General features: G+C 41.7%; 1 protein-coding gene across 4 annotated transcripts in view; it reads right to left on the bottom strand.

Annotated features, from left to right (window-relative positions):
- SLC1A2 (solute carrier family 1 member 2) overlaps positions 1 to 18390 on the bottom strand; it is a 112038-nt gene that overhangs the window by 31918 nt on the left and 61730 nt on the right. For all 4 annotated transcript variants that reach the window (XM_065943979.1, XM_065943980.1, XM_065943978.1 and 1 more), the window contains exons 7-8: positions 9198 to 9431; positions 3243 to 3437 (exon numbers count right to left, since the gene is read on the bottom strand). In XM_065943979.1, the coding sequence (XP_065800051.1) occupies positions 3243 to 3437; positions 9198 to 9431 (429 nt within the window). The remainder of the gene's footprint in view (positions 1 to 3242; positions 3438 to 9197; positions 9432 to 18390) is intronic.

Genomic DNA, 18390 nt, shown 5'->3' with positions numbered 1-18390 from the left:
CTGTGGTTATATAAAGTTGTTGTTGTTGTTGTTGTTGTTGTTGTTTTTTACAGTTTTTATAGAGTTTTTACAGTAGGTCTTCTGGTTTCAAACAAAGAATCAGACTCCCAAACTGGTTTGCCAGTTGGTATGTCCATGTATAGAATCCTGGTATTACAGTCAAAAGGAATCTGAATTTACCTAATCTTACACATGAGGAAAGAAAGTTCCCAGGAGGTTTTATGGTTTGCACTGGTTTTTCCATATTGCCATCCTCCCCCCACTTAGGCTTGTCACAAAACAGATACTCCTCCTAGGTGGGATTAGAACCCATCTTTGCTTTTACCCTGCCCCAGCAATATGGAGCTGATGTAAGGGTTTAAAGAGCTCCATTTTTTGAGGGCGGGGGGGGCATCCATTTAGGTCATAGGAGAGAGTAATTAGTAGTGGCTATCAGAGAAGGTTCTCTAGTTGAACGACCCAGCTTCAAACCCCAATTCTGCCACTTATTAAGCACCTGACTTTGGGCAACTTACTTAACCTCTGTGTGCCTTGATTCCCTTATCTGTAAAACAAGAGGTAACAATGGGCTCTCACTCATGGAGTATGCAGGAGCTCAGAAATTAAGCACTTAGAAGAGGCTGGCGCACTGCAAATTCCCCTTCCCCTAATACATGTGAATTTTTATTCTCATTGGGAAATCTGGGCAGGATGAGGCTGCTTTGTGATGAAAACTTCCCTAAAGTCCCGAGAGCTGGCAGGTGGGAATTCTCAGCCATTTCCCCAAGATGGACAGAACACACGAGGGAAGGGGAACTTCCCAAGTTCCAACGGTCTTGGCCGAGGCTGTTTTGTTTAAAACCTTATGAGTCACTCTTACACATCCCTGGGTACCGTGGCCACGTTGTTACCCCTTGGTTGTGTGAGACAAACTTCTATAAAGAAATCTTCCTGGAAGTTGGTTCCCTTTCTGTTCCTCCGTCTCAGTTATCCCCTGACCCGAACATAGACGGGTTATCTGTGTCCTGCAATAACCCCTGGGCCGAGATCTTCCCTCTCTTTATCCCTTCCCGTTTTCCACGTCCTTCCGCTCCTCTGGCTCACTCCTCTGGCTGGTTCTTGGATGTTGTACAAAATACCACACACACATTAATCACAGCAGGACCTCACGGTAACCCTGCAAGGTACATCTGGTTGTACCACCAACTGGACGGGTGGAGAAACTCAGGGTCACTCAGCTTGTCCACGGTCTGCTGGGATTTGAGCACTCGTCTGCTCGATTCCAATGTCATGCTGCCTCTGTATGTCTCTTGATCCCTTCCCACATTGAACTCTAAGACTTAACAAATTTGCTGAGAATTCCTGGCCACTGTTCTGCTACATGCAGGGAAATGAGAAGATGAGAAGCACAGCAATGAAGCTAGACTTGGCTATTTTTCTCTGACTAAATTGGAACTACATATACTATGTAGTAGCCAGGAAACTACTTAACTACATATACTACATATACATATACTACATATGGAGTATATGAACTACATATATTCCATGGGGGGGGGCAGTGTCTCCCAGAGACAGCCCTTGTGATGTCTACAAACATAGCGGATTTGGTTGAACTTGCCAGGGCCACCAGTATTGAATATATTTGGCCAACTTTATCCTTTGTCCAGTGAAAATTCTCAGTACTATCATTATTAAAATAAAGGATAAATTTAAATAATTCAAGCACAATCTCAATCACCTGGTCCCATCTGCAAATTCTCATCCAATGATGTGAGCTTGATGGGAAGCATGGTTGCTTCATCAATGGGAGAGTTCAGAGACATTAAAAAGCCCCATTTGTCTTTGAATTTTAAAGTGAGGGAGGTTGGTTTGTCTTTGAATTTAAAAGCAAGGGTGGTTGGCAGTCCTGTACACAGTCTGTTAGGATATGACTTAGAAGGTTAGATAATCTGACGTAAAGCATGTTTTCCACTAAGTAACATCATGTTACTCACTATATCACTGTCACATTTTTCTGTCATATGCTAGGATTACTGTATTTGATTAAGCATCAATAGTAGTAATAATACTAATAGCTAAGAATTTTTTGCCAGGTGACTACATATCAGCCACAGTGCTCTCAACCACCTCTAGAATATGTGATTATTGTCCCATTATTTGAAATTGAGGCTCCTTTACAGTACTGCTATAGACTGAGGTGCATCCTCCGAAATTCATTTGTTGAAGCCCTAATCTCCAATGTGATGGTACTTGGAGATGGAGCCTTGGTCATGAAGGCAGAGTTCTCACGGTGGGATTAGTGCCTTCATAAGAGGAGACATAAGAGAACTTGCTGTCTCTCTCCAGGTACCAAGGTAAGGCCACATGAGTGAACATCTAGAAGGCAGTCATTTGCAAGCCTGGAAGAGGACATTCTTCAGGAGCTGAACCCACTGGCACCTTAATCTTGAACTTCCCATCCTCCAGAACTGTAAGATATAAACATCTTCTGTTTGAGCCAAATAGTCAGTGGTATTTTGTTACGCAGCCTCAGCTGACTGAGACAAGTACATACCTCCTAGGATGGTTGTTAGGATTAGATAAGTTAATACATACAAGTAGGTGTGATCTTTAAGTCTGCAGAGAAGCAATATGTTTTTAATGACATATTGGAAAAGTATTCTTTCTGAATTTTTAAAAATTATAAATAATAGGTAAAATGGCTTTAGCAAAAACAAAAAAAAATTACTATTTATTTGTAATAAAATGTTATGTGCTGTATTGAGGAATCTCTTCCTCCAAGTACTTTATCGGTTATGCTGTCATTCCCTGGAATGCTGAAGGGAGCATATTTTAAGAAAAACTGGATCCAGAGTCAGTTGATACTGGTCCCAGTGACAGCCCTTCTGGCTCATTACTGACAGTATTACAGCTTCGGACAAACTACCAAGCTCACAAAGCCTGTGCTTCTTCATCTATTAAATAAACATAGAAGTAACTGCCTTGGAACATCACAGGATGGTTAAAAATCAACTAATATCACATTTCTGAAGCAATTTCACATAGGCAATATAAACAGAAGATATTAGTGTGAGCCTGCTTAATTCCTCTTCCAATCTTCCCTTTGAGCTTGCCAATAATTCCTCTTCTCTTTTATTTCTTTCACCATCCTTCTACCCGGATAACTGAAACTGAAGTGGCCTCTGTGAAATGGGATTAGTGTGGAGGGGACACGAGGGTAAAGGATTGCTTCAGGGCTTTATCCAGCCCGCTCCACTCACCTCACGGTCACAATCTGGCCTCCATCTAGGACGACGCCATTCATCTGGGCTATGAAGATGGCAGCCACTGCTTCATAAAGGGCTGTACCATCCATGTTAATGGTTGCCCCGACTGGCAGGACAAATCTAGTCACACGCTTATCAATCCCCAGATTTTCTTCCAAGCAGCGGAAGGTAACAGGCAAAGTTCCAGCACTAAGGGACAAGAAGAGAGACGAGAGGTATGTCCACTTTAGAGAAGCAGGACAAAGCACGATCTGAAATGCTACCGCAAAGCTTTCGTTCTTTGTCCCAATCAAACAATGTGACTTGAAAAAAGCAGCATCTGGAATGAAATTAAAACCCATCGATTTGCCATATAGGCCCGAGTATGAATATTTTACTGTACTCCAGTAAAAAAATTACACAGTATTGACTAGAGTTCTGTACTCCAGTAAAAAATGTTTTAAATCCAAATAAATTTTAATTCTAGCAATAGAGCAAAACAAAAAAACAAAACAAAAACAAACAAAAAAACCTTGATTTGGAGGCTCAAATTCAATCTTATTAAGGTGCTAATTAGGCAGCAAAATATTTTTGTTGGTTCTAGTTTTTGAGATCTACTCAGAGCTTCAAAGTCTCCTTTTCCTCTGGTCCCTGTTTGCATTTTGGATTAAATATTCAAAACCTGTGTGATTGCCCACATTAACTGGGCTGCAGAAAAAAGGTATCAGAAAAGGATCAGCTACCAATAGTAAGACAGAATGAGGAATTTTTGAGTGACCCATAATTTTATGCTAGAAACACTGTTTCCAACGAGATTAACTACATGGGTTGTACCCAGCCCCTGGGAATTGCCCTGAGCTGGCCTGCTAATTTTGAGAAAGCTGGACAAATATGGTAAACACCATTCAGTAAGAATCCAAGTTTCTAGCAATTCCCTGGGGATCCTCACAGACATTCCAACTCCCTGATAAAAGGTCATTGCCAACTCTAGAGTTTCTCCTATGACATAGGGCAGAAAAGCTCTGTAGCTAATCAAAGACCCAATGTGGAGTGACTTCACTCCCACTCCTCCCAGGCGTGGCATGCAAATTCACGACCATATGAATCAGTCTCAAAGGCCAGAACTCCTGACATGTTCGGTGTCTTCTAAAACAGGAGACCTACTAGAGTAAGGGTTGCTGAAAACCAGACTATTTATTTCCATGTGGATAGACGTGATGGGAGAGCAAATGGATTTGCTTCAAAGTTTAAAGAATATGGAAAGCAGCACAGAACATTCCAATTGCCATGGGAATATCTTGTGAGCCATTCTCTTTTTTCTTATTCAAACTTTAGCAAGCTGACTTGAGAGAAACCCCTAACGTGGACGGCACATTTTTCTTTCTTGCCTTTACAGCCTTAGTCATAGTTCCCTCCTACTTAGAATTAGGGCTCTAGCCAAGCTGGACAAAGACACCTGCAAAAGTCTCGGTTTCTCAGAGAGTGGAAGAGGACCGTCAGCTTCAGGCATGATAAATAAAATGCAGGTTCCAGGACCAACTCAGAACCAAGGACCCTGAAGCTCCAAACTTAGAGTCTCCTAAATCTGCACCTTCATTTCCCACAGACCCACAAGCCCCATTAACAACCTTAGAGAAGCCAGAGTCATCTTACTGAACCATTCTTTGTGATTTCAGGTCAGGGGTCTGTCTCATGCCTCCTCTTTGGTTTTAGGTGGGGAAGAGTTATGGATGTTTGGAGACCTCTCATTAAAAAAACCCTAGGAACCCAGGGAAAAGGTTGGGGTCTGGCCTCATTTACATGCAGGGGTGTTTTACCTGGCTTGCTGCCCCAGCTATTTTAAGAGAAGTTAGTTTCCTTGACTTCCCTGGTGGCTCAGATGGCAAAGAATCTGCCTGCAATGGAGGAGACCCAGGTTGGATCCCTAGGTGGGGAAGATCCTCCGGAAAGGGAATGGCAACCCATTCCAGTATTCTTGCCCGGAGAATTCCAAGGACAGAGAAGCCTGGTGGGCTACAGTCCATGGGGTCACAGAGTCGGATACAATGGAGCAGCTAATGCTTTCACTTCACTTAGTGTCCTTTATTCCTCTCCCACACCCCCAGCCCCTTCCTAAGACCCTCTGAGGCCACCAGGACTCCATGACTGGTCTGAAATGGCAGCACAGCTGCGGTGGGCAGCTAGATTCTCACTGGTATGAATCTAAGGACACTGCTGGGATGACTGGAATATATCCACTATCATTACTGCATTCATTTCCCCACACTGTCATCAAAGGGTCTTTAGACAATTCAACAGACTGAGGAACACAGTTGGTGAGGCATGAAAATATTCCTCTTGCCACTAGGGGATATGGTTTGTGTATTAAAAATTCATATGCACCCCATCAGTCCAAATTGGGTTTTGAGGATTTTAACTCTTTCTTGTATTGACAGGCTAACATTTTGACATTGTTTTTTTTTTTTTGGCTCCTGCCTCCATGGTCATATGACATTCTTCAAATGTTGCTGATTATAACTGTCTGGTACTCGAGATTTTTCTTTTTTTGATTATCCAGATTGGTTTTAACAGCAGGCACTAAAGTCAGAGGGATGCAAAGAGATGTGTCCCAGGCCACCCCCACCCCAAACTGGCTGCCCTGACACCAGCCCCTGCGCCTATTGAGAAAATGGGGCCAACCCTCCCCTCTATGTTCCATTCAGGCCAAGGTCCGAGGAGGCAGAAAGTGTATTTAACTGGCTGTCCCTGGGGCTTTTCCCTTGTAGTCATAGTGGAAAAGAAACCCTGCGTTAATTCTCAGTACAAGACTCCTGCCATAGTGACCTTAAAAAGAAAATAAAAGAAATTCTACATCCAGGCAAAGCCACATTTTAACCAAAGATTAAAACCATATTCTTTTTTCAAACGAAATACAAGGTAAGGGGGAGAAATGAGTCTAATGTTTGTTGTCTTGGTCAGATAACCCAAGAATTTATCTTTGACTTAAATATAATTTTGGGTTTTCTCTATGATTTTAAGATTTACCTTTGTTGTATAAAGGGATTAAGATAATTGTCTAGTCATTCAAAAGAAAATATAATATTTTGAGATAGTACAGATATCAAAACCATAATAGTATTGGAAGAAAATATAAAGTAATATTTTACAATCTTTTGGTGGAAAAGATATTCCTAAGCAAAGCCAAAATTTTAAATACTAAAGGAAAATATTGATGACTTTGTGCTCAGTCGCTTCAGTCATGTTCGACTCTTTGCAACACTATGGACTGTAGCCCGCCAGGCTCCTCTGTCCGTGGAACTTCCCAGGCAAGAATACTGGAGTGGGTTTCCATGCCCTCCTCCAGAGAATCTTCCTGACCCAGGGATCAAGCCTGTGCTTCCTGTACTGCAGGGAGATTCTTTTTATCACTGAGCCACCGGGGAAGCTCCACAAATTAAAACCTGTTAGTGATACAAAGCACGGTAAATTTTTAAGACAAATATCAAGTGAAGAGGGGCATTATTTGCAACATATGATACATGAGCTGATATTTTTACACAAGAAGAGAACTGAAAACCAATCAGGAAAGGATAAATACCCCAACAGGAAATTCAGCTCCCAAACAATTCGCAGGGCACGGGAGGGAAGGGAAGGATGGTCAAAAAGAACACAAAAAGGTGTTTTCCCACCCCAGGAATCAGAGTGACGCAAATTCAGTGAGATCACTTTTCACCAATAGGTTTGCAAAGTGTTAAAATGACTGCTTTTATGTCCCCAGTTAGTAGGGACATAAACTAACATACTTTTCCAAATTGTAATCTGGTGATATGCTTCAAAACCATCAATGTGCTTACCACCGGATTCAGAAACTCGAAATTTATCCTGAAGGGATCATCAGACATCCTTGCAGAGATGTATTTACAAGGATGTATGTTACAGCCCTATTCAATATACAGGGCTTAAATGTACATTTGGGATAGGGTTGTATTATAGTACATAGTATGTTGTTATGAAGTTTAAAAATAATAGTGATAGAAATATAGTAAGAGCTATATTAATAGATATAACATAACTCTTATGATATGTTGACCAGTGAAAATTTTGTTATTTTTGGTTTAGTCACTAAGTTGTGGTCCTACTCTTTTGCAACCCCATGGACTGTAGCCTGCCGGGCTCCTCTGTCCATGGGATTTCCCAGGCAAGAATACTGGAGTGGGTTGCCATTTCCTTCTCCAAGGGATCTTCTCGATTCACCTTAGCAATGTACAATATCTGCACATAATAAGAACTGGAAATGCACATAACTGTAAAGATTAACTAAAATGTTACTACGAGGTATCAGCAGTGATGCCTGTTTTTTCTCCAAACTTTTATTCACTGTCTGAACTTGTTCATAATGAGAAAACATCATGCTCATAACCAGAAAACAAAAATAAAACTAAACCTGATTGTTTTTATTTTTGGAAAAAGTTAACTTTTTCACTAAAAAGACAGGATCTTTATGGCTAGAACTCTTTAACCATAAGAAGTTCATAGGACCAAGAGGGAAAAAGGAAATCTTGGAGTGCTTTCTTTCATCTCGGGAAACCAAATGCAGAATCTAGATCTCCCAGATTGTACATATTTTCACTTTTTCTGAAACCTTACATTCTACTAGTCGAAACTTCTCATTCATTTGCAAGATGGAAATATAGTTTGGCTTCCTAGGTTATCACCACTACGGGCCTATTATGTAACTTAAGAAAAACATGGTGGTCTGCTCAGTAGTTTAGAAGCAGCAGTTTCCCTGTGTCACAGAGCAGCTGCCTCCCTGGCAGAGCATGGTCATGGGCTCTGTAACAAAGACCTGCCGACGTGTGACTCCAGAGATAACGCTGAGCTGTGGTTGCAGTTTGTCTGTCTCCCTACCACCTGCTTTATGGCCTCAGTCTTGGTTTCAGGAACCAAGGATACATGTGCAGAAATAAAAGCAAATATTGCAGGCTTAGAGAATAAAACTCTTTTAGTCTTGGAAATTCTACATTGCTTGGTGTTTCTTATATATTTGTTTTTGTTGATTTGTTGGTTTGTTTTTGCTAAATTCAGTCCAAAATGGTATCCAAGGAAGAAGAGATTTTGCTTTTTATGTCTGCATATCTCTGGAGTCCTCGCTGGCTTCTGAGGCACTGGAACTAGGTAACGAAGAAGGAACCACCTCTTAGTCAATGTCAAGTCAAATCAATACCAACCTGACTTTCCTCAAAATCAATGGGTCTGAATAGTCCACTACAGGTTCAGAGACTTGTCTGATTTCCGGTTTGCCTGAAAAATCTCATCTAACCTACCATTCACCCAGCAAAATCTTTTTCTCTTATTCTTGAAAAATTACTCAATAGAGTGATATGCTATAGTAGCATTTTTCAAATCACAGGTAAGAGGATTTTTTAAATACAATACCATCCTGTTACACCCTTTTGGAAAACATTTAAAGTTGAACTAACAGTATATGTGCTTCCCTGGTGGCTAAGATCATAAGAATCTGCCTGCAATGTGGGAGACCCAGGTTCGATCCCTCTGTTGGGAAGATCTCTTAAAGAAGGGAATGGCTACCTACTCCAATATTCTTGCCTGGAGAATACCATGGATAGAGGAGACTGGCAGGCTACAGTCCATGGGGTCACAAAGAATCAGACATGACTGAGCGACTAACACTTTTCCTTAATGCTATATCTGGCAATTTATGCCTAGAGATGAACAGTACGAATTCACCTGGGAAATGTTATTTGAGATCATAGTTCCAGGACAGCAGCATACCAGCAAAAAGTTCATCAGAAAAATCAAAAGTTCCTAAACGGAGCCAAGAATTTACAGAGTTCTACTCTTTCAAAAATATTTTAATAATATGTGAAAAGTGTTCTCATTGAGTATTGTGATGGGAAGGTTTTGAAAAGGGAGTGGCAAAGAAGTTAAAGGAGCGAGCAGAGAGAAACGGTGATGTCTGGTGTTCTCTACCTGGAAGCGGTACCCAGGGCAGTGATCCAAGCTTGAAAAATGCCAGCAAAAAAGGAGAAAGGGTTTTTCCTGGTCACTAGAAAGTAAATCAAGGGGAGGAAGATCCCCCCATGGATGATGAGGCCGACAATCACCGTGATCATGTACATCCCCAGTTGCCTAGCAACCACTTCTAAGTCCTTGATTGCGATGATCTTCCCACAGATTAGGCAGGCAATACCCAGGGGAGAGTACCTGAAAAACAGGAAAGAAAAAGCATGAAGGAGCTAGTGATGGGATTCAGAATTTAAAACCTGGGCCCTCCTAGGTACCACATCCTGAGGAAAACCCTGCACATTTCTGTACAAAGAGTGTTTACAAAAGAGGACCAGGAGGCTCAATACATACTATATTTTGCTTCTGACTAGCCACATTATCTGAAATCTTTCCTATGGTCCCAGTGGCTCCTGCTCTGATGAAAAACCCCAAGATAAACTTTGTTGCTCAGGTAATTTTTTTTCATTTATTTTTATTAATTGGAGGCTAATTACTTTACAATATTGTAGTGGTTTTTGCCATAAATTGACATGATTTACATATGTTCCCCATCCTGAACCCCCCTCCCACCTCCCTCCCCATCCCACTCAGGTAATTTTTTAGGGCTAGAGGAGACAAGTTTTACCGCCTCTTAAGTAAGCACCACGCTTAAAGTTAAGAGACACCCAGGTTACATCTTTAATAATCTTGTTTGACTTCTCTATTCCATATCTCCTTTCTTGAAAATTGAGAATAAATCTAGAACTTCCCAGAAAACTCATTCGAGTTTCATCAATTTATGAACACTGGGGTTTGTAAATTGTGCTTTGTTTTTGGCTTGGAAGGAATCTAGAAAATACAAAGAAAGAGAGAGAGAGCTGCCCAAACAAGAAAATCATATAAGCCAATGAGCATGTTTAGAGAAACGTGATTTTATCACTTCCAAGTGTTTCTTTCCCTACTTACTCCAACAAGAATGCTGGCTGCCACTCATCGTATTTCAAGCATTATGGGGGGAGATCCACATATTTAATTCTTACCACAACCCTAAAACCAAGGTCTCTTTATGGCTATTTGGCAAATGAGGAAATTGAGGTTTGGAAAAGTTAAATAACTGGCCCAAGATCATGAAACCAGGAAAGAGGAGGAGGAGAATAATCTCAGATCTGTGAAACTCTACCACTGGGGGTTTTCACCTCTACCCACCAAACCACTTCCTTGAAGGAGCAGTTGTAGCTTTTTGTACAGAAGCTAACAATTTGCCACCTACCAATCTATCCTAAAGTAAACTTATTTTCTATTTCTATATTATTATTATTATATTATTATATTATAGTATGCTTGGAAACAATCTACTGTTGTCCTCACTCTTCATTCAGCCAACCATGTTCTTTCTCTCTCACCTTGGGTATACTTTTCACATGTTTGGCAACAGCCCTTTTTCCACTGTTTAACCTGTTGGCGTTAGAGCATGAAATTGTTCAGCCTGTGACACTTCTGACTGAAATGAACACTGCTACCTTATTAATAATTATGAATATATTTGAAAGAAAGACTGTGGGGCAAATGAAGTCAGGCTCCCAGCTGAGGGAGGGGGGTCAGAAAAAAGACAAGGACAGTGAGCAGATTTGGTGGGTTTTTTCCTATCAGTTGTGTTTGGAGCAAGCAAACATTTCCTGGGTTAAAGCAAAGCCATGAGGAGTAGAGAAGAGTCATATGCACAATTACACGATGCACGGAGCCTCTTCAGCCATTTACCAGCTCTATGACCTTGGCTGGTGACTTACTTCCATTTTACAGATATGCAAGTCAAGGCTCAGAGAAGCTAACTACAACCTCATGGGATTGCTGTGAGAATTGTTTTTTTTTTTTTTTTAAGTCTTTACTTAATGTGTCACAATACTGCTTCTGTTTTATGCCTTGGCTTGTTGGCCGCAAGGCATGTGGGATCTTAGCTCTCCGACTGGGGATCAAACCTGCACCTCTGGCATTGGAAGGTGAAATCCTAATTACTGGTCCACCAGGGAAGTCTGTGATTACATTTTTGAACTTGCATATATGCACACACTATCAGAAGTCCTGCCCCCCGCCAATCCGTGTTAGGGCCACTAGTTCTCTGATTGCTGACACAGGTGTGCGTGCTTAGCCACTCAATCAAGTTCGACTCTTTTCGACCCTGTGAACTGTAGCACGCCAGGCTCCTCTGTCCATGGAATTTTTCAGGTGAGAACACTGCAGTGGGTTCCTATTTCCTCCTTCAGGGGATCTTCCCAACCCAGGGACTGAACCCACAGCTCCTGTGTCTCCTGCATTGCTAGCAGATTCTTTACCCACTGAGCTATGGGGGAATACTCCTGACACAGGAGTCCCTTGCATGTTCTGTTTCCACACATCTACTCCATGTCCCCTCATCACCATGCTGAATGAGTGAAGTCTGAGTTAAAGAGACTTTCTCAGGCTTCCTTGGTGGCTCAGCTGGTAAGGAATCAGCCTGCAATGTGGGAGACATGGGTTTGATCCCTGGGTTGGGAAGATCCTCTGGAGAAGAGAAAGGGCTACCCACTCCAGTATTCTGGCCTGGAGAATTCAAGGACAGAGGAGCCTGGCAGGCTACAGTCCGTGGGGTTACAAAGAGTCAGACACGACTGAGTGACTTTCACTTTCAAGGTATCTCACAGGCTACTGCCACCCAACTACAGATGATTTTATGAGTAAGCGCTCAAGATCACCACTTAAAGTGATGAAGCAAACAACCAAAGCCATAAACCAAAGTGCATGAAGAGGCTGAGAACTCTTGTGAGGTTTCTAAAGCCAAGTGATGCCCAGCAGTTTCTAAATCAGAAGGATATGACTACAGAGCTGGGGGGAGGGAAAGGCTCCCAAGCTGCCCTGAAACTGGCTGTATCCTCAGCTCTGGGCAGCATTTTCAAAGCCATTGATCCATCCAGGACTGGTCTGTGGCATCTTTTTCTTACTGTTGCATCACTCTTTCCTTCCTCCACCCACTTCACACCTCAGTTCTTGTTATCTTAAGATTTTCACCAAGGTCTGCTCTCTACTCCACAAACAGGCTCATCCACAGCACTAATATACGCTGATCTCAGTCCATGTAACCACAGACTCCTGCCTCCAAATCACCTGGCCTGCCCGAAACAACATGGATTCCCTGAACCCACCACATACCGACTGAGTTAGAATTTCCTACAGCTAGCCTTGGGGCATTTATACCTCAAACAAGTTCCCCAGGTCATTCTGACATATTTAGAAATCAGTGTTTTCAGCAATAAAATCTGATCTGCAATGGCTGAAATACAGATATTCCATGGTGAGTCTTTGAAACCATTTCCTTTATTTAGCTGCAATTTATTTAAGGCTTCCAGTTTTAACCCACTAAAATGATTAACCGGGGACTTTCAAGGACAGGACAGATGGTGGCCCAGATGCTTGGAGTGGATAGAGGTAAGTGAAGGAACTTTCTCAGTCTTGCCCTGAAGTCACTGTGGTTCTGTCCCACACGTTGCCAATAACAACACTGGTCTACCAGTTTGGGGCAGATTTCAAGAGAACTCAAGAGTTGGAAGAGCTTGTCAATAAAGATGAACATTCCAAAAATTACCCAAGGTGCTGTTTGTATTCAGGGTAAGGAAGAAACACAAATCTCCATTTTCCCATTTTAGTTTGGGAGAGTGTCTGGCTATCCAAAAAGTCACTTTTGCTGAGAGTTACCATATGGGGGTTAGAACTTTTTATCAGGATAGAGTGAGAGTCAGTTCCAGGCTCCATTATATCACTAGTGCCTAATGTTGTTGGCAGAGAAGACATGCTCAAAAGTATTTTGGAAGTGAAAGAATGAATGGATGGATGGGTGGTTGGGTGGATTGGAGGCAGATGGATGGTGGTGGTAGTGGGTTAACTGAGAGGGAGAATTGAAACAGTGAGGAGAGATTTCACTTCTTACTTTATGTTTCTATGGTGGTGAGATTATGAAAAGTTTTACTTTCTATATGTTTTGCAGATTTTGAAAAAAAAAAGTTTTAAAGCACTCTGCAAAAAATGAGGATATGAAAATCACAACAAAATTAAGAGTTTTTCTTTCTTTCTTTTAGGTGATTCAGAGGGCTTTGCAGGCTTCTTAAGGAATTCATGAGCACAGAGAAACAAAGGTTATGGATTGAATTGATAATAATGGTAATTACAATATAATAACAATATTGTGCCTGCAAGCGCGCTAAGTCACTTCAGTCATGTCTAACTCTTTGCGACCCCATGGACTGTAGCCCACCAGGCTCCTCTGTCCCTGGGATTCTCCAGGCAAGAATACTGGAGTGCGTTGCCATGCCCTCCTCCAGAGGATCTTCCTGATCCAGGAATTGGACCCACATCTCCTGTGCCTCCTGCAGACAGATTCTTACTGCTGGGCTACCAGTTAAGAGAAAGTCGCTCAGTCATGCCCGACTCTTTGTGACCCTATAGACTATACAGTGAACTGAACTGAGACTATACAGTCCATGGAATTCTTCAGGCCAGAACACTGGAGTGGGTAGCCTTTCCCTTCTCCAGGGGATATTCCCAACTCAGGGATCGAACCCAGGTCTCCTGCCTTGCAGGCAGATTCTGTACCAGCTGAGCCACAAGAGAAGACCCCTGAGCCACCAGGGAAGCCCTAATGACAATACAGGTTCATATAAAATGCTTGGACAGGTCCCAGCACACAGGAACTGCTCCACAACTATTTGCCACAATTTCACTCAATTCTCAAAGCAACCCTATGATGTGGATTCTATGATCAATCCATCTCACAGGTCAAGATGAGGAGTGTAGAGTGTATCTAACTTGTCTAACGTCACTCAGTTCATAAGAGGAGGACCCCAGGTTCAGATAGAAGTTGAATTTAATAACACTTCTCTAAATTTCCATTACTAAGGCCATGCAACACTGGGCAAGCTAACTAATCAATGTGCATGGTTTTCTCATCTAGAAAATGAGGCTCACCAAAGTATCTATTTTTGCTAGGTCTTCAGTTCAGTTCAGTCACTCAGTTGTGTCCGACTCTTTGTGACCCCACAGACTGCAGCATACTAGGCTTCCCTGTCCATCACCAACTCCCAGAGCCTACTCAAACTCATGTCCATCGTGTCTCTGATGCCATCCAATCATCTCATCCTCTATTGTCCCCTTCTCCTCCTGCCTTCAATCTTTCCCATCCTAAGGGTCTCTTCAAATGAGTTAGTTCTTTGCATCAGGTGGCCAAAGTATTGGAGTTTCAGCTTCAGCATCAGTCCTTCCAATGAATATTCAGGACTGATTTCCTTTAGGATGGACTGGTTGGATCTCCTTGCAGTCCAAGGGAGTCTCAAGAGTTTCTCCAACACTTTTGAACATAGTTCAAAAGCATCAATTCTTCTGTGCTCAGCTTTCTTTATAGTCCAAATCTCACATCCATACATGACTACTGGAAAAACCATAGCTTTGACTAGACAGACCTTTGTTGGTAAAGTAATGCCTCTGCTTTTTAATATGCTGTCTAGGATGGTCATAGCTTTTCTTCAAAGGAGCAAGCATCTTTTAATTTCATGGCTGCATTCACCATCTGTAGTGATTTTGGAGCCCCCAAAAATAAAGTCTCTCACTGTTCCCCATGTTTCCCCATCTATTTGCCATGAAGTGATGGGACCGATGCCATGATCTTAGTTTTCTGAATGTTGAGTTTTAAGTCAACTTTTTCACTCTCCTCTTTCACTTTTATCAAGTGGTTCTTCAGTTCTTCTTTGCTTTCTGCCATAAGGGAGGGTGTCATCTGTGTCTATGAGGTTACTGATATTTCTCCCAGCAATCTTGATTCCAGCTTGTGCTTCATCCAGCCTGGCATTTCTCATGATGTACTCTGCATATAAGTTAAATAAGCAGGGTGACAATATACAGCCTTGATATACTCCTTTCCCGATTTGGAACCAGTCTGTTGTTCCATGTCCAGTTCTAACTGCTGCTTCTTGACCAGCATACAGATTTCTCAAGAGGCAGGTCAAGTATTCCCATCTCTTTAAGAATTTTCCACAGCTTGTTGTGATCCACACAGTCAAAGGTTTTGGTATAGTCAATAAAGCAGAAGTAGATGTTTTTCTTGAACTCTCTCACTTTTTTGATGATCCAGTGGATGTTGGCAATTTGATCTCTGGTTCCTCTTCCGTTTCTAAATTCAGCTTAAATGTCTGGAGGTTCACGGTTCATGTACTGTTAAAGCCTGGCTTGGAGAATTTTGAGCATTACTCTGCTAGATGAGTGCAATTGTGCAGTAGTTTAAACATTTTTTGGCATTGTCGTTCTTTGGGATTGGAATGAAAACTGACCTTTCCCAGTCCTGTGGTCACTGCGGAGTTTTCCAGATTTGCTGGCATATTGAGTGAAGCACCTTCACTAGGTCTTACTGTGACAAATAAAAGAGTCAATGCAGGTAAAATACTTGAACAGTATTAGGCATGTAGCAGGAATTTGGAAAATCTTAGTTATGACCTAAAATAGTAATTATAACAATTATTACTTTCTCAATAATAGATACAAGAGAGTAATTGAAAAAATGCTGAACATATAGCAGAATTTAATAATTCTGTTATAATTTAACATCCTAATGGCTCAGATAGTGATGAAATTGCTTGCAATGCAGAAGACAACAGGTTCCATCCCTGGGTTGGAAGATGCCCTGGAGAAGAAAATGGCAATCCACTCCATTATTCTTGCCTGAGAAATCCCATGGACAGGCGCCTGGCAGGCTACAGTCCACAGGGTCACAAAGAGTTGGACACAACTGAGTGACTAACACATCACACGTTAGCATTGTTAGATTAATAGCAATCTCCTCAATGATGCTTTGTGCTATTATTACTACTCTTTTCTAACATTTTTAAACAACTTTTTATTTTACATCAGAGTATAGCCGATTAGCAATGTTGTGACAGTTTCAGATGGACAGCAAAGGGACTCAACCATACATATACATGTATCCATTCTCCTGTAAACTCCCCTCCCATCCAGGCTGCCACATAACATTGAGAAGCGTTCCTTGTGTATACAGTAGGACCTTGTTGGTTATTCATTTTAAATACAATAATGTGTACATGTCTGTCCCAAAGTCTCTAACCATCTCTTGCCCCCATTCTTCCCCCTGGGAACCATAAGTTCATTCTCTAAGGCTGTGAATCTGTTTCTGTTTTGTAAATAAGTTCAATCATATCATTTCTTTTTAGATTCCACATATAAGGGATGTCATATGATATTTCTCCGTTTCTGTCTGACTTATTTCACTGAAATGACAATCCCTAGATCCATCCATATTACTACATATGGCATTATTTCATTCTGCTTGATGGCTAATATTCCACTGTATATATGAACCATATCTTCTTTGCTCATTCACCTGTCAGTGGACATTTAGGTTGCTTCTATGTCTTGGCTACTGTAAACAGTGCTGCAATGAACATTGGGGTGCATGTATCCTATCAGATCATGTTTTTGGGGGGTATATGGCCAGGAGGGGGATTGTAGGGTCATATGGCAGCACTAGGTTGTTTTTTAACTAAGATTACTATTCTTACTATCACATAGAGAAAACTACAAAAGAACTCTGATGATTTAAGATTTGAGGGTGTCAGTTAAGATGTGGTTGGCTGTTTTATCCAGAACCTTCTTATACACATCATTATCAATTGCTGGGAAGGCAGCTGAAGAATGAAATAAATATATAGGATTGACATCTCATGTCATATTACACCCTCCAGACTGTTGGGTTAGATGTGGTAACCAAACAGCTGTCAGAAACCATTCCATAGGCCTTGCTCCTGACTCACAATTACTCTTCATTGCCTGGGATATGATGCTAAATCTTTAGGAGTTTTGGTTTCAGTGAAGAGGAAACATTTTGATCCACACCCACTCCATCCCTGGGGAGAAGGGAGGCTACACTTTATCGCATGACTCATTTGATTTCCTAGAAGATTCCTTCTGCTTCAAGGCCTCAGTGGAAATGACACTGGCATGGGTGAAGGAAGGAATTTTCATACATAACCCACATCATTGGCATCAGAGTAAAGAAAACGGAGCTGCATATTTACAGTGAGGGTGCTCACTCTGCTAGGAATTCTAGGAAGTAAAGGCAGATCTTTAATGTTTAAAACTAAGAGGCCTGTTCTGCTTTGCATATTCAGTTCAGTTCAGTCACTCAGTCATGTCCGACTCTTTGCAACCCCATGAATCACAGTACTCCAGGCCTCCCTGTTCATCACCAACTGCCGGAGTCTACCCAAACCCATGTCCATTGAGTCAATGATGCCTCCTCTGTCGTCCCCTTCTCCTCTTGCCTTCTATCTTTCCCAGCATCAGGGTCTTTTCTAATGAGTCGACTCTTTGCATCAGGTGGCCAAAGTATTGGAGTTTCAGCTTCAACATCAGTCCTTCCAATGAACACCCAGGACTGATCTCCTTTAGGATGGACTGGTTGGATCTCTTTGCAGTCCAAGCGACTCTCAAGAGTCTTCTCCAACACCACAGTTCAAAAGCATCAATTCTTTGGTGCTCAGCTTTCTTTATAGTCCAACTCTCACATACATAAATAACTACTGGAAAAACCATGGCTTTGACTAGATGGACCCAAAGCCTTTGACTGTGTGGATCACAAGAAACTGTGGAAAAATCTGAAGGAGATGGGAATACCAGACCACCTGACCTGCCTCCTGAGAAACCTGTATGCAGGTCAGGAAACAACAGTTAGAACTGGACATGGACCAACAGACTGGTTCCAAATAGGAAAAGGAGTATGTCAAGGTTGTATATTGTCACCCTGCTTATTTAACTTATATGTAGAGTACATCATGAGAAATGCTGGACTGGAGGAAGCTTTGCATATTACCATTTATTAAACTCTCAGCAAGCTCAGAATGGATTCAAAAGACTATTTTTTTTGGCCGTACAATGTGGGGTCTTAGTTCCCCAACCAGGGATTGAACTTATGCCCTCTGCATTGGAAGCACGGTGCCTTAACCACTGGACCACCAGAGAAGTCCTTAAAATATATTTTAAAATATTTTTACAGCATGACATTGTGTGTGACGTTAAATCTTCACACAAAAGAAATATTTAGAAATCTAGCCTTGCCTGGGAAGTTGAAGAATCAATACAATAATTGAAA

The sequence above is a fragment of the Muntiacus reevesi genome, chromosome 9 (genome assembly GCF_963930625.1).
Source record: "Muntiacus reevesi chromosome 9, mMunRee1.1, whole genome shotgun sequence".
Taxonomy (NCBI): domain Eukaryota; kingdom Metazoa; phylum Chordata; class Mammalia; order Artiodactyla; family Cervidae; genus Muntiacus; species Muntiacus reevesi.
The sequence above is the reverse complement of the archived record's forward strand: the minus strand, read 5'-3'. Positions and strand labels throughout refer to the sequence as shown.